The 23,138-nt window shown below is 52.9% G+C and overlaps 1 protein-coding gene and 1 long non-coding RNA gene across 20 annotated transcripts; one reads left to right on the top strand and one right to left on the bottom strand.

Annotated features, from left to right (window-relative positions):
• Positions 1 to 1,190: 1,190 nt before the first annotated feature.
• On the bottom strand, positions 1,191 to 13,919 carry LOC149911973 (coiled-coil domain-containing protein 81-like). 19 transcript variants are annotated; one of them, XM_090132837.1, is made up of 17 exons: positions 13,201 to 13,919; positions 10,962 to 12,732; positions 9,985 to 10,113; positions 8,002 to 8,225; positions 7,356 to 7,860; positions 6,807 to 7,272; positions 6,232 to 6,293; positions 5,524 to 5,677; positions 5,016 to 5,272; positions 4,611 to 4,681; positions 4,180 to 4,259; positions 3,946 to 4,057; positions 3,457 to 3,580; positions 2,746 to 2,883; positions 2,284 to 2,426; positions 1,955 to 2,080; positions 1,191 to 1,845 (listed from the first exon to the last, which is right to left on the bottom strand). In XM_090132837.1, the coding sequence occupies exons 6-17, from the start codon at positions 6,883 to 6,885 to the stop codon at positions 1,725 to 1,727; spliced, it is 1,467 nt and encodes a 488-aa protein (XP_089988963.1). In that variant the 5' UTR covers positions 6,886 to 7,272; positions 7,356 to 7,860; positions 8,002 to 8,225; positions 9,985 to 10,113; positions 10,962 to 12,732; positions 13,201 to 13,919; the 3' UTR covers positions 1,191 to 1,724. The 19 variants fall into 19 exon arrangements, with proteins under 19 accessions (XP_089988963.1, XP_089988966.1, XP_089988968.1 ...); XM_090132840.1 differs by having other exon boundaries at positions 10,962 to 12,570; XM_090132842.1 differs by having other exon boundaries at positions 10,962 to 12,365.
• A 255-nt stretch (positions 13,920 to 14,174) lies between these two features.
• Positions 14,175 to 22,266, top strand: LOC149911972 (uncharacterized). Its single transcript, XR_016462514.1, has 3 exons — positions 14,175 to 16,901; positions 17,000 to 17,510; positions 17,879 to 22,266. It is a non-coding gene; the product is annotated as an uncharacterized LOC149911972 (long non-coding RNA).
• Positions 22,267 to 23,138: the final 872 nt, after the last annotated feature.

Genomic DNA, 23,138 nt, shown 5'->3' with positions numbered 1-23,138 from the left:
GCCCGTACGCGGGACTACACCGCAAGGAGGGTTGCGATCGCTGTCGGTGAGCGGTAAGTGCGGGGGCTCCCGTTAACGAGCCGGCAACGGGGCGAGGGCAGAGCCAGCAGTACCGGCAGCGGGGCGGGGCTGATCAGTCACACCCCATTAGGCTATCGAGTAGTGTTAGTGTGCCCCCAGATGGACCCCTGGGGGACAGCGCTGGTGACCGGCCTCCGCCGGGATGTGGAGCCACTGACAACAACCCTCTGGCTTCCACCATCCAGCCAATTCTCTATCCACTCGAGAGGCTGCTCCTCAAATCCATCTCTCTCCAATTAGAGATAAGGATATGGGGCGGGACCATGTCAAAGGCATCACACAAGCCCAGGTGCATGACATCAGTTGCCCCTCCTTGGACCACCAGTGCCGGCACTCCCAATGTAGAAGGCCACCAGATGGCTCAGGCACGATCTGCCCTTGGTGAAGCTGTGCTGGCTGTCTTGGATCGCGTCCTCATCTCGCATGTGTCTGAGCATCTCTTCCAGGAGCATCCACTCCAAGATCTCCTTGCGCTCAGAGCTCTGCCTGGCAACCATCTGCCTTCCTTTCCCCTGTTCTGGATTTCCCTTCCAGCTGTGTTCCCCGTGAAAAGGCAAATGGTTTCTCACTGTACAGCTGTTCCAGTCAAGCTTAATGTGGCCTTCAGACTGCCAGCTCAAATCTTTGTCTCAGTGCTGTCAGAGAGAGAATGTAAATGTTCCCCTTGTGGACGGCAGTGTTGGTTTGAAACTCCCTGCCTACAGTTACAAGCAAATCCACCTTTGCAGAGCTCCTGGCAATACAGTTCCCAGCTGCAGGCAGGAGTGCTCACAAGCCCTCTGGGGAAAGGAGAGGCCTTTCAGAAGCCCTCATGTTCCCTATGCCCCTGCCTGCTCCTCGTCCCCACAGAGCTCCCCTGCGGTTCTCCCACGGAATTTCTGTTGCTGGGAGGGAGCTATGGGGATACGAGGGGACACATAAATTCTTCTGCACAGGAAGTGTGCACGGCCAGCAGAGATGGCTGCCGTCCTGGGAATCCGCTCTTGGAGAGCATGGGCCTACCGGGCCTTGGGAGCAGCTCTTGTTGCCACCCAAACTCCTCTCTCAAAGCACGGCTCCATCACATTAGTTGATGGCAACAGACACGACACCAGCAGACCGACTGGAAATAAGGCCAATTTATTTTTATTGGGAGTACTGCGTCCAGGGCTGGGGCCCCAGTACAAGAAAGACGCAGAGCTTTGGATCGAATCCAGAGGAGGGCCACTAAGATGATCAGAGGGCTGGAGCACCTCTCCTATTGAGAAAGGTGGAGGGAACTGGGCTTGCTTAGTTTGGTGAGGAGAAGGCTCCGGGGAGACCTCATTGTGGCCAATTCTTGAAGGGAGGATATAAAGTGGAGGGGGAACAGCCGTTGACGAGGCTGGATAGTGACAGGACAAGGGGGAATGGTTTTAAACTGTGGAAAGGGGGGCAGAATTTGGTTAGATGTTAGCAGTTCTTCCCGCGGAGGGTGGTGACGTGCTGGAACAGCTTGCCGAGAGGTGGGGGATGCCCCATCCCTGGAGGCATTCTAGGCCAGGCTGGATATGGCTCTGGGCAGCCCGGTCTGGTGGTCGGCGACCCCGCACATAGCAGGTGGGTTGAAACTAGACGACCTTCAATGCCCTTTTCAACCTAGGCCATTCAATGAGTCTTTGATTCTACGATCTTCCATTCACAGGTGGAAATCTGGACAGCTTCCCAGCCCCCTTGCCGAGAGCTCCACCGCGGTCACCACCGTTGGCTGCACCTTCCCCTCTGGAGCGACGCGAGCATCGAGCACTATGGAGGTGAAAAGAACAGCGCACGGAGCGTTACGGGCTGAGCGCAGGCAAGTAGTGCAGGCTGGGCTCCAGCCCGGCTCTCAGGATCTGCTGCCTGTGGAGCTCACCAGGGGAGCTGCCGCTTCAGCTCCAGCTTCTGCCGGTTTCTTTCCGCTGTGCTGGCAAAAGCCTCTTGCTGATGGAGGTGCGGCTCCAACCTTTGGAGCACCCGAGCCACTCGTGGGGAAAGGAGGCTGCAGCAGGAGGAGAAAGTCATCCCTTGGGCTCTGCTGAGCCCCCTGCCTCTCCCCTCACCCAGCCCAGCATCCCCGTGCTGCCGCGTGTCCCCACCCTTGCACCCCGCCAGAGTTTTTGGCCGGGCCGTGCCTGTCCCCGAGCTGCAGGGTCACAGCTGCCCGAGTGCCTCAGGCAGCCAGCAGAGCCCGCACACACTTACTCAGCATGCAGTGCCAGCTTGGTCGCTGTTCCCATTTTACTTCCCGGCAGAGGATCCACATCCTTCCTCCACCTCCTCTCCACTTGCTGTCCCCTGGGCTGGGCTGGAGGATGCGGAGCACGCATGCTCTGCCTGGCCATCAGCTGCCAAAGAGGAGACGCTGTCAGCAAAGTGGCTGGGAGCACGGGGCTGTTTCTCAGAAGCCCTCTGTCAAGGGCCCTGCAGCAGGCCCCGGCAAGCAGGAGACTTGGCCCTGCCAGCCCACGGCTGCCCGCCGCCCTTCCCTTCTCCCTGCAGGGCTCTCCCTGCGAGGTGCCAAGCTCTCCTCCCAGGGAGGAGCAGGCCAGCCCCTGCCATGCTGCACGGCGCCTGTCCCACTCCCCACCCCCTCAGTCCTGCTGAGCTCGCAGCCTGGCTCAGAGGATGGCGGCTGTTGCCAGCAGGCTCGATCCCTGACAGTACCTGGGGTGGACGCTGGTCCGCCCCTACGCTCCAGCCTTCCCACACCGCCCTTTCTGCCCGTGCTTGCTCTACTTGCTGCTGGTGCATGGGCCACGTGCGGTCTACTTCTTTCCACAATGCAGACACTTCCCGGAGCTCCTGCAGAGACACAGCAGCATACAGGATCAGCCTCAGCCCCTGGGACTTTCCTTCAGTTCCACGCTCCTGCTCCTCGCCTCTGGCAGCCGGTCAGCACTGTTTTGTCCCTGAAAGACCAGGGGCCCTAAAGGCAGGACGGGATCCGCAACTTGTAGCAAACGTGGCTCAGAGGTCGTATTCCACTCTCATGGCCCCTGCTCAAAATCAGAGTGCTGTGGCAGGTGGCAGGCCAGGAGGCGAGAAAAGATAGGGAAGGTGTGCAGCACCCTCCATCTACTGAAGAGGAGCTGAAGGAGCGGGTAGAAATGTGAAATGATGGCACCCCAAGGGCTGTGCTCCAGGTCACTGCACACACAGAGGCTTTTGCTTCCCTCCCTGTGGAAGCACTCAAGGCCAGGCTGGGTCAGGCTTAGAGCAACCTGGTCTAGAGACAGGTGTCCCTGCCTACAGCAGGGGATTGGAACTAGGTGGTCTGAGTGGCCCCTTCCAACCCAAACTTCTCTATGATTCTACCATTCTGTCATTTGTGCAGTCTCAAGCAGCACAGTCCCCGTAGCAAGGCAGGGCCGGTACCTGCAGCACCCTCTTAGACTCCTCTGTGGCAGGGAGTGCAGTGCTGGTCTGGGCAGGAGTAGATGCTTCCTTCTGTCCCGCTTTCTTCGTCCTGCGGGAGCTGCCTGCACATGGCGGGAGCGTGCTGCAAACAGACACAAGAGGAGTCTGCAGGAGCCCAGGGCACCTCAGTCTCCCCCCGTGCTCCCACAGCTGTAAAGATGGGCTCCGGTGCAGTGCGGAGAGACCCCTGAAGGGAGAAGAGCTTCTGCCATCAATGGGGATCAGCATTCAGCTCCCCCAGGGATCGGGGGCCAGGGTGGAACATGAAGCTGGTGTGTCTGCCTCGAGCAATTGTGCCGCGTGCTTGCCATCCCTGGAGAGAACGGCTCCCACTGGGACACGTGTGTCAGGAGCCTTTCTGGGTGCTGAGAGCTGGCAGCTCCAAAGGGGAGGCTACTCCTACACGAGCACACGCATCTCCTTCTTCTTTTCACCCAAGGCTCTCACCTGGCAGAAGGCTCCTTCGCCACATCTTTCTGCCTTGAGCTTGGCTTGCGCTGCAGCAGCATGGAGGGGGGAAGTGTCTTCCGCCTCTGCAGCAGCCTGCCGGCAGAGCCCCCTGGAACCAAGACAGAAAGAAGTTCTTCAGAGCAGCCCAACGGACACAGCACGTGAACCTGGATCCAGCCACCCGGCACGGGACAGGGCCCACCTCCCTACAGCTGGGACCCGTTCCCTCACCTCTACTCATCTTCCGCTCTACTGCAGCTTTCTTTTCCGCGGCAACCTCTGCTCTGCTCTTTTCCACAGTGAGCTGAAACCTGGAAACAAAGAGTGACAACCCTTGAAGAAGGATGACCTCCTACCCATGCAGCTGTTGGCGGTATTTATCTATGTGCTATGCAAAGCGTGGCATCCTTTTCCTTCCTGGCCATGCCAAACCAGCACACGTAGCCCAAATTCCTCTGCACATGCAGTCCATTCTCTCTGATGAGAATTGGGACAGCTTGGGCACCAGTAACACAACCATGATTCCCAGGAGCCAGACTTTCCAGGATTTCTACCCAACTGGATGCCGAGCACGCAGACCCAGCAGGGCACGTCTCAGAGGAGGAGGTGGGAAATAAGCCTGTCTCCTGGCCAGCTAAGTGCTGCAGAGGAAATGCGCTCACCTCGGGAACACCCGGATCCCATGGGCGGTGGTCTCTGGCCCGAAGTCAGCAGAATCTTCTGTCCAAAATCTCTGCAAAGGGACACAGACCTGCTGGAGGCTTGCCAAGGCCATTTTTTCATGGCTCTTCTTGACAGGAAGCAAGCCTGGCTCCCATGCCAAGAGAAAGCTGCTCTCCACCAAAGCCTCTTCCGTGAACATCAGAGCTTTGTTCTGCTCTGAAGGAGCAGGATGGCCAAATAGAGAGGCTGTGCAAGAGCACTGCCAGGCTTTCTGCAGGGGCAGAGATCCAGGAAATCTCTTTGCTAGTGGAGAAAGCCGTGGGGACAAGCATTGGACTGGCCTGCCACATCCAGGCTGGCCAGCAGTGATCTGATGGCGCACCCTCAAAACCTCCTCAACTTACAGTGCGGAACAGAGAAAGGACGGTGGCATTGCTTTCCAGCGTTGCAATGCAGCTGCAGAAGAACCTCATGAGGAGGAAGTCGTCTTGGCACGTCATAACGCCGATGTTCTTAAAGACAAATGAGACGGGCTCCCTGTTCCTCAGGAGGTGACAGTATAAGAGCACGCTCTCTCGCACGCAGCGCAGCACCACGTTCAGCGGGACGCCGGAGGCTCGCGAGAGCTGCCGGTAGTTGAGCGACTCAATCTTGACATCGTCTGCAAGGAGAAGGCACAGCCTCACTGCCACAGCAAGCCACATTCCCATGCAACATGATCGTGACCAAATCCCATAGAAAAGGTCTTTCGGAGAAACAGCTCTTGAGCTGTGGTTCCTTCGGGATGAACTCACGCTGTACCCCGAGCTTTGCAGACAATTCTCTGCTGCTCCCGGCCATTTCCAGAGAGCAGGGATAACACACCCAGCCAGACGTGGGACAGGAAGGGGAAGGTGGCTGCTGCCTTCTCACCAGGGATGATGTCATTGGGTGACTGGAGGTCCTGCAGCCACAGCACCCCGATGTCCAGCTGGAAGACAGGCCTTAGCACCGAAACTGCCTCTTCTTTGCTGTGGAATTGCTCTCGGACCCCAGCAAAGACCCCGAGCCCCGGAACCAGGACTCCCTGCACGGGGAAAAGACAGAAAGGCTGACGAGTGTGTACTTTAGGGGCGGCAAAAGCCACAAACATCAAGAGCATGGGGTCACTGCTCTCCGCCCTCCCCACTCCTGATGGACAGCAGGGTGAGATGGGGCTCTCTGGAAAGCTTTGGAAAAATCTGTGATCCCTGCAAGACAGTCACCTTCGCATAGTATTTCCCAACATCCTTTGGCTAGAGAAGAGCCCGGGCATTTACAGCACAGGGCTTAAGCCTGGGACTTATTCCCAAGGACATCCTTGGCATAGGGCCAGAAAAAATCCCCCACCCATTTCTCCCTTGGCTCTCCCCGTTCTGATCACAGGGCAGAGCAAAGCCCCTGCGTGTGCCGAACGTTTGCTCAGGGCAGCTCTGGCCTTGGGTTTCCCTCCCAGTTGGCCAACAGGCTGCTCTGGGCACCCGGCTTGGGCTCAGAGTGCTGCTCAGTGTGGTGCTCAGGGAGGGACTGCTCTGTGAGGCCCACACTCTTGGCGGGACTGAACCTCTCTCCAGGGCAAGGGCCACCAGCATACCAGCCCACCTTGTCCAGCTTCATCTGTTCCAGGATGTAATCAGACACGGCATCCCAGACCGCCACAATCTCTGCAAAGGAAAGAAAAGACATGTCATGCTCCAGGACAGCCTCTTCACAACTGCTTGGCAAGCTCCTCACACAGACAGTGATCGATACAGGCACACGCACACACCCCAGAAAAGCACCGCCATGGCTAGCGGAGCTGGGCTTTGCTCTGATTTCAGCCTTATTCAGGGCCCCGAGGGGAAACGGGGACATAGGAAACCTGTGGGACACAGGATGCCTTTCCTCCCAGAGCAGGAACCTACGGAAACACCTGTAGGTGTGTTCTCCCAGGGAAACCTGGTCTTGGACTGCCCTATCACAGGGGACTGAGCATGCCTAAAGGAACCTGGGGGCTCTGGGCAGCTCTACTATTGGGACCTGGCTGCCACGTGGTCCCCAGAAGAGCTGGACCCTTGGGCAGGGCTCTTGCAGCAGCCCCCAGCCATGCCCAGCCAAGCACAGAGAGCAGGAGCTGAGGCTTTGGACAGCTAACAGCCCCGTGCGATGCCTTGGGAAGGGAGTCCGGAAAGCCTTACCTTTGGTAGAGAGTTCCAGCAGCGTTGGGAACGTGTAGACCAGCTCCGAGCTGAGGCTCACAGTCCAGCAGCCTTCCATGTCGCTGGCCGACAGCCCTCAGCTCAGAACTAAGGATGCCCTCCACAAACAAGGCTCCTCAACCAACCAACAATTCTCCGCAAAGTGCCCCTGCTCCTCCACGTGTCAACAAAGGTCACCCAGTGCAGCCTTGCTGCCCCTGAGCCGACTCCTGACCGCAGAAGGACAGAGCCCCTGAGCAGTGCTGCAGCAGCGCCCAGGCCTTGCAGGGAAGTGCTGGCACTGATGCTGCCCTGTGGAAGATCTCCTTGTGATGCAGCGCATCGCACTGTGACATCAGCCCGGGTCACCTGGAGCTCTGTTGGGTCACTGGCATGGAGAGGAGATCTCCTCTTCCAGGAGGAGTTCCAGTTAACTTACTGAATTCTGTTATGAAAGAACGCAAGCCTAACTTTAATGGCTTAGTAAGAGAAGTTGTTTCACGTCTGCTTAATAAACAAAAACCTGTGCGTTCACAGGCACACACACACCTCACGAGGTTGAAATATCATTATTGACAGTCACCGTGGTTTACTCGGCAAATGGCACGAGAACTTGCCACGTGTCATACAGGCTGAAGCTGGTGAGCTGCTGGCGACGCACAACGATGATGACACTGCATCACGGCTGTGCCACGCTGATGTCACATGTGGTCTCCCCTGGTGGTGGCACAGAGTTCACCACCGTGTGTGTCCCCGTCCTCGTGGCAGACAATGATGGGCACCAGAGGGCTCCAGTGTCACTGAGTCCGGCTGTAGGCAGGCCTGGAGGGGTGACAAAGGACAGCAAGAGGCTCAGAGACAGCACGGTGACAACGCGGGGCCACCAGTGCCTACCTCTGTGTGGTGATCACAGCACAGGGAATAATGTCATCCAAGGGATGGTGACACACGAGTGATGGCGACACCGGATGACGGTAACAACAGTGACAGCCAGGGATGGGGACACTGCATCACGGCTGTTCCACATCGAGGTCACCCTGTGTCACGGTGTTACCTGAAGACAGTGACACTCGATGACACCCAATGGCATCCAGTGAAGGTGATACCCAACGATGGTGACACCACCAACCCCATGTCACACCCCACGTGTCCCCCAACTGTCCCCAGCCCCCCTCCCTGTACCCCTCCTCGTCACCTCTTCAATGAGGATGGCACCGCGCTGCAGTTGTGCCACCATGGCAGGGGGGACAGCTTGGGACAGTCATGGACAGCCAGGGTGACAGCGACACCAGGCTCCAGGAGCTGTAGGACGCTGATGGGGCTCTCGAGGTAGACGGGTTGGTACGGCCCCAGATTCCATGGTTACAGTGACAGTGTGGACTTCGGGACAGGCGGTTGTCCCGGTGCTGGCATCCGGTGCTGGGATCGGGGGGGGGGGGGGGGGGGCAGACAGGTGGACCCTGGGGGTCAAAACGGGGGAGGCACAGAGGGGAGGGGTGGGCACCTTCGGCCCACGGAGCCGAGCGCGTTCCACCGCCGCCTCCTCCTCTCCCTCCCTCCCTCCGCCGCTCGGGCGCGTAGCGCTTCCCCACGCCGCTCTTCCTTCCCTCCACCCCCTGCCGCTCCTCCCTTTTCTCCCCCCGGCCCCCTCCGGGCCCCGTCCTCCCTCCCCACCGGCTCCGCTCCCTCCCCCGGCTCCCGGGGGTCTAGCCGAGCTGCCCTCCCCCTTCACCGCCCCTACCCGGCACCGCGCCCCTCTCCCCGGGCCGTGCCGGGGATTACGCGCAAATCGCCTCGGCCTTAACCCTGTTTGCGGCCGCTCGGGCTGTCGGGGAGCTCCCGGGGTGTGCGGACGGCCCTTCACGCCGCCTCTCCGTTGCCCCGGACCGGACCGGACCGGACCGGCGACCCCCGGCCCTCATCGAGCGACCTTCGAGCTCGGCGCCCCCTAGACTCGCAGGAGGGGCCCGAGGGGGTGAGAGCATAAAGGGCAGCCCTACTGAGCAGCCCCTTGCCCCCGCTGGGGGATCTGGGCTCAGCAGCTGGTCCCGCGTATAGGGCGAGCACTGCGATGTAGTCCTTCGAGGCATGGGTCGGGACGCGATCCGTGGCTGGGACGTGGGCTGGGACATGGGCCCTGCGTTAAATGCAGAGCAGAGATGGACACCGTGTGCATCCGTTCATGGGGGCACCACGCCTTAAGGAGCAGCACATTTCTCTGCCCTCCACCAAGCCTTTTATTGACACACTGAGTGTTTACTTGGAGGCTTCTCAGTTTACGAGTTACCAGCATACCCTTGAACCAGCATACCAGCCAACGTCTCATGGCTCTTCAAGTGGAGCTCATGTCTCCTACAAACTCAACCCTTTCACTGATTGTTTTTTTCCTCTTGCTGTACAACAGCAGGGTATGTGAAAGAGCAGAATTTCAGAGGAGATAGGAAACAAAGCTCCATCACCACGTGAAGCCACGCTGTTCTTTTCTCCAGCATTGCTGTGTTGCTTTCGTTCCAGCCTGCCCTTTTGAGTTCACAGCTGCCAGGTTTGATCACAGAAAGTAATCACTGGGTTGTCTACTTGGTAAGTGCAAACATCAGGAAAGCAGTTGGAATTCACAAGAATAGAAGAAAGGAAATTGCATTGCTAATATTTAAAGATATAGTCATTTTCTTTGTGGTTTTAGGCTTTCATACAGAGCATTAGGATACTGCAAACTGAGGGTAGTTTGCAAGAAGTAGCAATTTTTGCCTCTCCTGCCCTCCCTCTCAGTAAAAAGGTGAAGTACCTTCTGTATTTTACTAAGCCTACTAAGTTAAAGTGGTGCACCACTAACTCAAGCCCAAAGAAGTGCTGCAGTGGTATAGCTCATCGGGAGACTGAAACTGCTGCAGCTCTTCCAGCAATAGAAAAAAAGAACTATTTTTGTTGACCGTGAGTTTATGAGTGGTCTGTTGTTGAATTGCTTTTGTTGAAGGGTTGTAACCTCAGAAGGGAGCAAGCCAGATGACTGACAGCAGGTTACTTTTTTGATGATGGTGAGAAATTGCATGTGGTTGTCCGAGGATGTTTGGTCTCCTTCCCTTTACCCCCAGGTGAGAGATACTGCTAAGGAATACCATCCTACAAAAGCCTGAAGACTAAGAATTGGTGTCAGAGTCATATTAGCTCCCCTACTTACCACGTGATGCACTGGATAATCACACGACTGCTGTTCTGTATCCTTTGACATCATCCAGCCTCTGTAGCCATGGCCATGCTTTGTGGCAGAAGTGGTCTGGTATTAAATATTTGTCATCCTTGCACCCTGCTGAACCACAAAAGCCAAAAACAAGAAACAAGACTCTTATTTAAGCTACTTCTTCAGCTCCAGCCCTATACATATTCTACTACCTTAAAGTTCAAACCGGTTCTTGGTGTCCCTTTTGCCCCATTTTTTATTTCATATGCCTTAAATCTTACAGCTGTGACTAGATAGATAGACAATTTTGTTCACCTCATTTCATCCCCTGGAGTTCAAAACTTAGTTTCCATTAGTGGAAAGCTAGTATAGGCCCCTGAAGACTACAACAACCTACTTAAGCTTAAGGTATGTTTCAAGGTCGTGTTGGATAAGGAGGAAAGAAATCAGCTCCTACTAGCTAATGAAAACTGCAATGTCATTTCAGATCAGGCCTGCCAGTTTGGGCTCCAAGATGCCAAATTTGTTTTTTCACTTCTTTTTGTTCAGGGGATAGATTCAAACCTGCTGACAAGCCTGCCCTTAGTGATTTCCCCTCATGTGAGCTTTGCTCACCCTATCTGAGAGCCCCATTTTACAGAGACCAAGGTCTGTGCACTGCTTGACAGAACTAACTGAAAATCACAGGCCAAGTACTCCTCTAAAAACATGTAATTCTGTCAAAGCAGACATGGAATTTGAGGACAGGTGTCAAAACCACAGGATTATTTATTTATTTGTTTGTTTATTTTTAGGGGCATGCTGCTGTGTTTGCAGAGGGGCAAGAGAACTGAAGGCAAGGGAACTTAAGTTGAGGAGGTGCTGCCCACTAAAATAAACCATGGCACCTGTCCCCTGAAGGAAGGGGGTGGTGGTCTGGGAGGAAACCTTCCAGAGGTCTACGGTTGAACCAGATGATATTCATGGCCTTTTCCTACCTTAACGATTCTGTGAGTCCATAATTCAGAGAGCAATCTTCACAGCTGGCCTGGGAGCAGGAAGTGAGCATATAGCTGGTCTGCCAAACTGCATCAAAACATCTCCATGAGGGGAGATGGAGTTTGTTTCATTTCATCCTGGTTTTTTGACTTCGTTCCAAGTTGTGTTTTTGTGTGTTGTTTTTATTTTCTTTTCCTTCAAGTTTTTCCACTTAGTCTAGACGTTTGGGTTTGAATTTCTCAGTAGTCCGCTGTATACGCTGCGTTCAAAGATGTCTCATATCCTTCTGTCTCTTCTGTTCCCTGCCCTTAATGACTCAGTGAGAACTGGATCAACAGAGTGAATGCTTCATTATTGACTTTTTTTTTTTTTTTTTTTTTTAAAACATGAAACGCATTGAAAATAGTAACACATGCCTGCCTTCTCTAAGCAAAATATTTTGGCTGTGTTGGACACGCTGAAACATACAGATTTTGAATTCAATGCAAATGTTTTGTTTAGACATTGACAACAAAACCCCCATCTCTTGAAGTACTTCCATTCTTCATGGAAAACAAACAAACAAACAAAACAACAAAAAAGCCTTTCCATTGAAGAACTTGCCATTTTCTTTCCCTAAATTGAGGCAGGAAGACCTTAAAACAATGATTTTTCTTCATATTTTTTTTTTCCAGCATTGCCTTCAGCATGTACCATATAAAGAATATATGCTAATGTTCATCAACTGATGCTAGCATCAAATTTCCTTCTTTTCTTGGCACATAATACGCACGCCTACTTTGAGTAAATTCTTCAAGGAAATGTTGCTCATTCTCCTCATAGTAGATATGCCAGTTGGATTCTTTTCTGTTAAGTAATTTTGGATGACATCCAAAGGTAAGGTTTGATCAACGGGGTAACTGGGTAGTTCCTGCCAGATAGATAGGTGGTAACAACCCACAGGAAATGGATTACAAGCAGAGAAAAAAGCACTTAGTTTTCAACCCTTCAGATAGAGCCAAAGTAACACAATGGGTTAAGGAACACATTTAAAACTAAAGGTATGTTTTATTATTGGCCAAATCCTGATACCTGTCTTGAAGCCCGCTCCTTTCTCTTTGTGAGGGCATTCAGACAAAATGCTGTAGAAGTTCTGGATTTCTCCCACTTCACAGTGTCTGTTGCTTGGGAATATTTCGTGCAAGGAACCTGAAAAAATGCTTTCGCCCACACTTTCTTCACAGGCTTTTTCCACCTTGTGCTTTTTCTTGTCGTTATTATTCCTCTCGTTACTGTAATTGCTGCTTCTGTATGTATCTGTACAAGACAGGATGCTTTTAAACAGTTCCCCACTGTTTTCAGTGTCACAAGGTGGAAGTTATTAATGCAGCTGGCAGGAATGTGTCTGTTGCCTTAGGGAAGGGCTGCAGGAAGCAAGAAATTGCAGTGAGAAGAAAGCCCTGCCCTCAGAAAAGAATTTTAGTGAAGGACCAGCAGAGGTATGGAGGGACAACCCACCTGCCACTTCATTGCCTTCTTCTTGTTTTACTTCCCCTTCTCAGTATTTTTTCCTCAGATGTTAGCATCTCCTACTTTCTCTGTTGTTCTACTGACTTGATTCGGATATATCTAGCAGGAGGTTGATGTGTTTCTCATTCAGTATTGTCAGGGCATTAGGAAAAGTATTAACAGCAGGTTGTGTGTTTATGGCCTCAAGTTGTGCCAGGAAGATTCAGATTGGACATTAGGAAAAATTTCTTCTTCAAAGGTGTGGTTAGATGCTGAAATGGGCTGCCCAAAGAGATGGTGGAGTCACCTTCCCAGGAGGTGTTCAGAAAACATTTAGATGTCGTACTGAGGGACATGGTTTAGTGGGGAAATATTGGTGGTAGGTGGATGGTTGGACTGGATGATCTTGAAGGTCTTTTCCAACCTTGGTGATTTGATGATTTGATGATGATGAAGAGGACTACAGTGATCAGAATGGGGGAACTGGAAGGGGGAAAAAGGGGAGGGGAGGCGCAACCCCGGGGGTCACACAGAGCGACGGGGGAGGTTGTGGGCGACCAGTGGCGGGGGGAGGGGAGGAGGGCAGTGAAATACACGGGGCGGGGGAGGCGGGGAGACACAGGGCAGCTGCCCCCGCCGAGCGGAAGCCCCGAGCGCCACAGAGACCCCGCGGGGCCAACGCAGAGCGGCACGTGGCCCCCAGCCCCCTTATCCCCGGCCCCGCCCCGGTGCCCCCCCCCGAACACCCACCTGTAGAAGCTGAGGCGGCGCTCGGAGCCCCGGGGTGCGCCGCCCCACTTCCGCACGGCCGCCTCCTCCTCGGGTCGCGGGGCTGGTGACGTCACCCAGCGGGGACGGCGCGGCGCACGCGCTGAGGCGCTGTCGCCACGGGGACGCCATCACGCATGCGCTGTCGCCGGGGGGGCGGCTTTACGCGCTGCAATGAGGGAGGGCGCGCCGTCTCCACGGCATCAGATGGAAAACGGCGCTTGGAGACTGCAGCTGCGGGGCAGCAGCTCAGCACAGCGCTGCCGATGACTGGAGCCGAGCGAGAAGCGGACTCCGCTGGGCCGGACTCCGTGCCGGGCTCGAACGCGCCTCGATCCGCGCGATCGCTCCCTCTCTTCCGGGGCTGCCCGGCTCAGCCAGGAGCCGCTCCCGGACACCGTGCGGGTCCCGCCTCTCGCGGTCAGCCGCCGCTTCTCGCAGCCCGGCAGCGCCTCGCCGCAACGACGGAGGACGGCTCGGTTCCCCCTCCGAGGACAGCCGGATTCTGACGGGGGACGGACGGGGCCGGCGGCGGTGCCCCCGCGCCGCCTTCCCCCGACCGCGCGGCGTCCCCGAGGGCGGCGGCGGGGCAGCGGAGCGGCGGAGCGCCGCTTTCCCCGCACGGAGCCCCGCGGCTCCTCCATCCCGCCGGCGCCATCGGCATCACCATGGCGGCGGCCCCGCGTCCGCAGCCGCCATTGGCGGAGAGCCCGCGCTCGGCCCCGCCTCCTCCGCTCTGCCATTGGTCGGTGCGCCGAACGGGGCGGGCGCTCCGCGCGGGGTCCTTTCTGTCCGCGGGCGCGCCGTCATTGCGACATCACCGCGCGCGTTCCCATGGCCCCAGCCCGGCTGCCCTCGCGATGCCTGCCGTCGTGCGCCCGCTCCGCTTCCGGGGCCTCGGCTGCGGCTGCGGGAGGAGGGCGGGGACGTGGGGGACCTCAGCGAGGCCGGGCCCGCCCCGCCCCGCTCCGCCCCGCCCCGCTCCGTGCGGGCCTTGCTGGAGAGCGGCGAGCGCGGGCTGGCGGCCGCCGGCAGGTGGGGGAGCGGGGCGTCCGGGCGGGCGGCGCGGCCCGGCGGTGGCGTGGGGAACCCGCTGGAGACGAGCGGCTCCGGGGCACCTTGGCGTCCCGCTGCAGGCGGCGGTCGCGGTGCCGGCCCGAGGCCGGCGCTGTGCGGGGCGGGGCTGAGCGCGGGGCGATCAGCTGCTGCTGCTGCTGCTGATGCTCGGCCGGCTTCTCGGCCGCCTGCGCAGGGCGCTGCGTTCAGCCGAGCGTCGGCCCGCAGCTCCGGATCCTTTTCCTCCACGCGGCCTTCCGGCCGCTCTGCCCCAAGCCCGCAGCGATGCCTGGGGTCGTTGTGACCAAAGTGCGGGACCCGGCGTGTGGTGGTGTCGAACCTCGTGCCGTTGGCATCAGCCGTCGATCGGCCTGACCGGAGCCCTCTGCAGGGTCTTTGGAATCCTTAGGCAGATTATAGGAGGATGCCGTAGCTGAGGGGCGATGGGAGGCAGGGAGGGGAGCATCCTGCCGTGCCACCGGCAGCCCGGGGACCACGTGCTGTGGGTGCCGGCACGAAGCTCCTCCATCCGTCAGCACGGGAGCTGCGGTTCTGGCTGCAGCGGCAGGAACTCAGCGCAGCCCTGCAGAGAGCGGTCCGGCAGCACGAGAAGAAGATGACGGCCGTGGAGTGCGAGAGCCTCAGCAGCGTCTGCAGCCCGCGAGGAGCTGAGCGGGGCTGGGAAGAGGAAGCTGTGGGAGTCCTGGGGAGGGACTCCCAGAATAGCAGCGTGAGTGGCAGGATCAGCTGCTTCCTCCTGACACCGTTTCCTTTGAGAAGCCAGTCCCCATTGTCACATCTGTGGGGTTGCACAGAACGCACAGGCATGTGGTAAGTTTAGGTTGGATATCAGGACAAACTTCTAAACAGTAAGGGTTGTTGAGCACTGGAATGGGCTCCCTGGGGAGGTGGTTGAGTCACCATCCCCAAACATGTTTAAAAACTGTTTGGATGTGGTGCTCCGGGACATGATTTAGAGGAGGGTTGTTAGAGTTGGGGTACTTTGCTCAGGTCATGGTTGGACTCGATGCTCTTGAAGGTCTTTTCCAACGTGAGCGATTCTGTGATTCTGCAGGGACACAGTGTGTTGGACTGCTGTTTGTTGCAGAGCACCAGCACAGGGCAGGACTGGGGACTGGGAAGATCACAGAAGATCACAGAAACACCAAGGTTAGAGAAGACCTGTAAGATCATCCAGTCCAACCGTCCACCTATTACCAATAGTTCTCACTAAACCATATCCCTCAACACGAAATCCAAACGTTCCTTGAACACCTCCAGGGTCGGTGACTCCACCACCTCCGTGGGCAGCCCATTCCACTGCCTGACCACTCTTTGAGAGAAGTAGTATTTCCTAATGTCCAGCATAAATCTCCCCTGGTGCAGCTTGAAGCCATTCCCTCTAGTTCTGTCACCAGTTACATGAGAGGAGAGGCCAACACCCAGCTCACGACAACCTCACTTCAGGTAGTTATAGAGAGCAATAAGGTCTGCCCTGGGCCTCCTCTTCTCCACACTAGCTGCTAATGGATCGCTCCATTAATGCAAAATTGCTGTAATTAAGAGCAGGTAAATGCTCCTGCACAAGACTGGGCACTGAGACCTTTGTGTCTGTCAGTGATTCTCCAGCACGTTCTGTGTTAGCTGCACGGGGCTGCTTTCCTTTCTAGGGCCTGGGAACAGATGACAGCACTCTGATCAGAGTGATGGTGTCCTGCTCCGAAAAAGGATCTTTTTAGATCTGCTCTTCTTACCTGTATCCTCTCTTCTGTTCTGCCCTCTTTCTTCTCCCCTCTCGTTCATCACTCTTCTCCCCCTTACAAGCTCCTCTCTTCCCTTTTTCCTTTGTTCTGCTCAATCTTTTCTCTCCTCTCCTTCTCTCCTCTCCTCTTTGTTGGCAAGAGGGCTCCGAGCTCCCTTGCTGGTGCGGAGAGGCTCAGACTCCCTTTCTGGTGCAGAAGGAACGATGAAGGACCTTTACTGAAGATGCTTACAACCTTTTATACCCGTGCAACAGCAACTTACATGTAGGAAGCAGGAGCCTCGTGTGTGTTTACGTCTGGCTCAAGTTACTGCTAAGTTTCTTTACTCATTAGCAAGATAATGACTTTCTTTATCCCACATCTCCCCCTTCGCTATTAAGAGAAAAAGAAGCACGGTTCAAAAACAATCCTAAAAGTAGCTAAACTAAAATTAATACACTGAACAAGGATGGGTTCTGTAGAGTACAAACAGCAGTCCATATTAACCAGTTCCAACGATTCCAATTCTTATGATTCCTTGGTGACACAGTTGACAAAGTGCGTCTTGTCGCTGTGAGTCCAAACCACTGATGAAAGTGCTGTGGTCATGTTACAGCAGATGATGAGACGGATGGCCAGACCCCCCAGATTCACATGAGCACCCACTGGACACCCCAGGACTCCTCTGGGACATCCCCAGACCCTTCTGGATGACTCCAGGACCACTCAGACCCACATGAGAACTCCCTGGACCCTACCAGACCCTGCTGGGCCATTTCCAGATCAGCCCAGGGACTCCTCAGAGCTCTTGGGCCCATAGTGGGAACTTCCAGATCCTTCCATGGTGCCACAGGACCAACCTGGGGACTCCCTGGACATCCCAAGGTCACAGAATCACAGAATCACAGAATCGTAGGGGTTGGAAGGGACCTCCAGAGATCATCGAGTCCAACCCCCCTGCCAAAGCAGGATCCCTACACCAGGTCCCTCTGGGATATCTCCAGACTCTTCTGGTTGAGTCCAGAAGAGCCCCCTGGAGCCCCCAAACCTCTCTAGGATGTCTCATGCAGATCCTTCTGCATGATTCCAAGTGGGGATAAGAGGGGATAAAGGAGGGTGTGGGTGGGGTGAGAAAGGGGTCAGTGGGACTTTTTTGGGCTGGAAAGGGGGGTTGTGTGGAATCTAGGGGGGGAAGGTGTGAGTGAGTGGGACTGCTGTGGGGTGGAAAGGGGTTCTGGTGATGGAGGGAGGGATGGAAGGGAAAAACTGGGGAGTTGTGGGGAGCTTCTATAGTAAAGGAAGTCTAGGGGCAGAGAGTGGGGGATGGGGGGGAAAGCAGAGGTTCTGACACAGTGCCTGTTCAACAGCTCCCCTCTGTGTCCCTTCCCAGGGAGAAACCACAGTTTGGGCCTGAATGACACTGGGCACACAGCTTCCTTCTTAGCTTGACGTCAAGACACCTTGCTGACACAGATCTTCTGTAAGAGACACAAGGTTAATTTGGAAATCTGTGAGCTTCTCTAAGGTAATGCGTTACATCGAAGATCTAAAGGTAATCACAGAATCATAGAATAGCCTGGGTTGAAAAGGACCACAATGACCATCTAGTTTCAACCCCCTGCTATGTGCAGGGACACCGTCCACCAGACCAGGCTGCCCTGAGCCACGTCCAGCCTGGCCTCGAATGCCCCAAAGGATGGGGCATCCACGTCCTCTATGGGCTACCTTTTAAAATGCCTCACCACCGTCTGAATGCAAAACTTCCCCCTGATATCTAAACTAAATCTCCCCTGTCTCAATTTAAAACCATTCCCCATTATCCTGTCATTATCCACCCTCGTAAACATCTGTTCCCCCTCCAGTTTATACAGTTTATACGTTTCCTTCAAGTCCTGGGAGGTCTCCCGGAGCCTTCTCTTCTCCAAGCTGAACAAGCCCCGGTCCCTCGTTGCACCAAGAATGCCTCGGCGGCTGCATCTCCCTCGTCCCCCACCAGGGGGGACTTCACTGCACTTCAATGCACTTCAGTGCATTTTTTTTGTAACTTTTGGGTTGAAATGTTAAAGACAGTAAAAGGAATGTTATTTTAGTGATCTAAAAGTACAAAACAATAGTTGTAATTCTTATTTTCAGGATAGCTGGGCTAATCAGAATCTAGTTGCTCTTCAAGCTTAGTGTTGCTTATGTTGAGCTGTTTCAAGCTTTTACAGATGTTTAAATGAGAGCAGCTAATGACACCCAGTTTTCCCCAAGAACATAAAGACGACTTGCCACTCAGGAGTAGTGGTTTAACACAAAGCTTTTGAATGGCGTGGTCTTCCTTACAGCTGCAGTTCTAAGATGACCGTGTGTTAAGATCAGCTGCATCAAGCAGCTCTTTCATCCGGTTGCTGAAGACTAACAAAGACTAAATTTGTCAGAGGACAGCACCTAGCATTTAAAGAAGAGGTATATGTAGTTGTACCGTTTCCCTCCAGACTCCCTTGACTGTGCAGTCCAGCACCATAATGGATAGACCTTTATTCTTTGGAAGCCAGGTGCAAGGTGTTGTGTACACATCTCTGCTTGGATAAATAAAGGAGGATTACATTTGGGAGTTCTGCAAATTTGCAGGTGGATCCTAAATTTGTCAGCGATGAAGGGCAGGTGATTGAAATATGCTGGCATCCCTGCAGACAATAAATGCCATGACATGATTAGCAATAGTATTGCAGTCAGGATAGAGCAAGAACATACACCAGGCAAGAGTTGTGTGTTGAGTGGATGTACAGATGTTCAGCTGGATGTTTACTAAAAATGCGTATGTGACTCTTCATTGCTGGATTTCCAATGCTCAGATGTTCAGGATTAGGGAAGCAGCAAAACAAAACCATATTTGTAGAGGGTGGAGCAGATGTAAAGAAATATTTTCATTTTTAATATCATGAAGACATTTGTAATTAGATGACACAAGATTCAATTGGAAACCCAAATCAGACTTGCCATCATTCTCCTTTTATTTCATTTTAAATAAAACAGGAAAGCTATTGAGATACATTTGAGAAATTACCGTCAATAAAATCATTGCTTGAAAACTTTGTTTCTCCTTCCTCTTCAGCTGTTTTGTTTCCACTGCAGTCATGATTGAAGGAGATGGTAAGCAGTTCTCTAGCTGTTTTCTTAGCTTAGTTACGTTTTGATGAAAGTTCTTTCTAAAAGTGGAAGGAAGGTCCTTTGTTGAATCCCTCACTGCTCCCATTAGACCGCAAAGAGGTCTCTCTATCAGACATCAGGATAGATGTGATTAGTCAGAGGCCAAATGGGCAGAAGACCTTACAGCAGCTGTTTTGTGATGATGGAAGATCAAACAGGAGCTAAAGAGAAACCTTTTAGTAATAACCAAAGGCCAGAGTTGATGGGAGATGCAGAGGAGGCTTCCTGCCCCACCGGCTTTAAAAAGGGACACATACCGCTGTGAGGGTGACCACATAGGCATCTCCCCAAATGAACTTAGGGATCCATGACCCAGATTTGTAAAATATTTAGATACTGAACAATTTAGGTGGGCTTTGTGAGGGATTACTTTTTATTAAGTGCCTAGCTTCTATTGTTTCAGTTTGGTTCCTGGAGATATTCACCTATCTGTCACAGGCACCTGTCTTTTGAAAACAGAGACTGATGATAATTGCACAAAACCAGGAAGGGATTGTACCTGGAAAGATCTGTCCTGCAAAGGCATAAGTGCAAGTGTCTTAATTTTGAGGAAGAGAGATTGTTTGGTGGGCTTTTTGGACTGTCATCAATGATGAAATGCCCTAAGGCAAATCATTTCACGTGCATCATGCCACGTTATTTTGTCCCTAGCTCTACAGCTCCCTCACCTAACACTGTAATACACGTCTTAGCCTCACCTAGGCCAAATCCATTCTCAAAGCGGGAGGAAGCCTCTGGTATACAAAAGGAGCCATAAAGTAGCTCATAGTCATGTGGGTCATGTAGTCATATAGGGTGAGACCTACGTTCCAGAAATGCGCTTTCCCCACACTTGGGGACTGGGCTGGACCTCGGCGGCTGCATTTCCCTCGTCCCCCACCAGGGGGCGCTGCTCCCCATCCAGCTCAGCACGCACCCTGCGCTCACTTCCAGGGGGCGTTCTCAGCAGCGTGCGCCCTTTGCACCGGGCAGCCCGGGCTGCGCTTTACTGACGTGCTGCTCGGCCGCGTTCACAACGTGTGCTCCAGTCAGCCCGCAGGCTGTCGGCTTTTCAGCGTCTATTACACAGCCCAGTGCCGGAGCTGGTGTGCGCTAAAGGCACCTGCAGCTGCCGGGACAGCCTGAAGAAAAGCGCACCTTCCCTACCAAGATAGTCTGAGGGAGCTGGGCTTCTTCAGTCTGGAGAAAAGAAGGCTGCAGGGTGACCTCACTGCAGCCTTTCAGTACCTAAAGGGAGCCTACAAACTGGAGGGGAGTCATTTCTTTGAAAGAGTAGACAACAGCAGGACAAGGGAAAATGGGTTTAAGTTGAGAGAGGGAAGATTTAGGTTGGATGTCAGGGGGAAGTTCTTTACAGAGAGAGTGGTGAGGTGCTGGAACAGCTGCCAAGAGAGGTTGTGGATGCCCCATCCCTGGAGGTGTTCAAGGCCAGATTGGATGGGGCCCTGGGCAGCCTGGTCTAGCATTAAATGTGGAGGTTGGTGGCTGTGCACATGGCAGGGGGGTTGGAGATTCATGATCCTTGAGGTCTCTTCCAACCCTGGCCACCTGTGATTCTGCAATTTTTCTGGGAGGCAATTAAAGTTAACGTAAATACAGTTTTGCAGCTTACTGCTGTGCTTTCTGGAAACTTTTGCCTGTGTAGCTGTGCTCATCAGAGGTCATATTTCACTGCAGTCTGGCTGACATAAATAAGCCAGAAAGGTAGGTAGTATATATCTCAAGTGAAGCAGCAAATGACAAATTCACCAAGAAGTTTAAAAAATCGCTGCACTGCCCAATAACTCAGTGTATTCTTCTATGTTTTAAATACATGAGAAGACAATGCATTCCTGGAGCATGCCTGAAAATCAGTAAAGATGTGCAAGTTGACAACACATTCTAGCAAATCACACTGCCATGGCTTAATACAGTATTTTCCTACAAATGATCTTTACTGCTTTTTTGCTGAAGGTTATTGATCCTTCTGAGAATTTTCACCAGCTTCAGTGGGTCCAGTGCTTCATAGTATAGCTTAAAAAAAAACAAACAGGACCTTCTCCCTGCCTATCTTCAAGCTCTGTTTCCTTGTAGGAAGGTTACTGAACCTCATGTGGCCTGTAGCTTCCCATACAGTAATCTTTTTTTGCTGCAGATTTTTAAGAGTGATCCTTATTCCCCTAGCATTAAAAACAGCATCTTTCTTTCACACAGCCACTTGATTGTGTTCTTAAAATGAGATAATGACAATTTCCACTCTTGAAGATATTCAAAGCTCTGGATACTTGAAGCTCTGGATGTACTTATGGGCAACCTGCTCTAGCTGATTCTGCTTGAGCTGGGGGATGGACGAGATGACCTCTAGAAGTCCTTCCAATCTCAACAATTTTGCAAGTTTCTGAAGATGAAATTATAGCTGAGGCAAATACAGTTCTCCCAGTCCCCTACCAATCCTTTCCAACAAGTTTCTAATAATAATATATTGTTGATCTTCATTTTGATTTTACTTTCATGTTATCTCACACAAAGTGGGGGGACATAGGACAGGAAGTAAAAAAGAACAACATAAAAGGAATGATGAATATTTTCACAAAATTAAATTATGTGGCCTGCCATATCTGAAGAAAAAGAAGGATATAAGTTCTTTTGAGAATTGCGGTTTAACTTGTCACGTAGCTAAACATCACACAGCCATTCACTCTCTCCAGACTCCCCCTTTCCATCCCAGATGGAATGAGGGAGAGAATTGGGGAAAAAAAAAAAAAACAAAAAAACCAGGAATTGCAGGTTGAGATAAAAACTATACACTAAGAAAGAATAGGAAAATGGGAAGAAATGCAACTATAAATATATAAATGCATACATTATACAGCCACAGTGCAATTACTCTCTACCTACTGACCAATCCACAGCAATAAATACAACTCCCTGCTGACCTGTGGCCTGCCAGCAATGCAAGTTCTTACCCCATACCAACCAATGCCCAGCAACCCTCAAGGGGTGTCTGTCCCATGTCCTGGCCTTCATCAATACTAGAGCACTTCTCCACCAGTCCAAGTCAATCTACATCCCCATCCCCCTTCAAACTTAGTTTACAGGTCTTTGGATGAGCCCTGCTAATTCCTGTTCCAGAACCCTTTTGCTACTGTGAAATAAACCTTTTCCATGTATTACTGTCAGGTCTGGTGTCTTATAAAACCAGCCATGATCAAAGAACTCAAAGCCCTGCCTATAGCATCAGTCTTGTAGCCAGGCATTTATGGACTGGATCCTTCTATTCCATCCCATGTCATCACCTGAAAACGAAGGGAGGGAAGAGAAAATAACTTGTGCCCCAGACCCTTTCACCAACTGTCCCAAGGCCTTGAAGACTTTCTTCATTCCCCTCAGACTATGGGATGCAGTTTCCTCCCCATCTGTGGAAGATCAGCAGAGGGTAGTAGTCATGACCTTCTGCATGTCATATTTTATAGAATAACCCTTGGCCTAATTCTGGCCACCTGTCCTGGCTCCACCCTCCCCTTGCAGTCATGCGTATAGTGGTGACTTCTTTTTCCCACTAAGTGGCCTGTCCTGGCTTGGCCATGGACATGCTCCCATGACTAAGCAAAAGCCAAGACATCTTTATTTCAGCTGAAACCAGAACAAGTGTTAAAAAGGACACAAAAGCATACCAAAAAAAAAAAAAAAAAAAATTACCTAAATTTAAATTTAGAAAAAGTTTGGCTTTCTTGAGTTCCAAGGTGATATAGTCTCCTTGTTGTCCTTCTCCATGGAAAATTACACCTTCACTTTCAGAGGTCTTAAATTTCAGAGAGATGACATCTTTCAATGTTTTCATTTTCTTGTTCCTGAATCTGTATGGTAGCACTACGTGGCCATCAAAATTGATAACATCAGCCCCTAATGAAGAAAAAAAAAAACAAAAAACATAACATTGTTTATGAGCGA

Source organism: Phasianus colchicus, unplaced genomic scaffold, assembly GCF_987193195.1.
Source record: "Phasianus colchicus unplaced genomic scaffold, bPhaCol1.hap1.1 HAP1_SCAFFOLD_48, whole genome shotgun sequence".
NCBI lineage: Eukaryota > Metazoa > Chordata > Aves > Galliformes > Phasianidae > Phasianus > Phasianus colchicus.
Note: the sequence above shows the minus strand (reverse complement) of the source record. Positions and strands in the feature narration are given on the sequence as shown.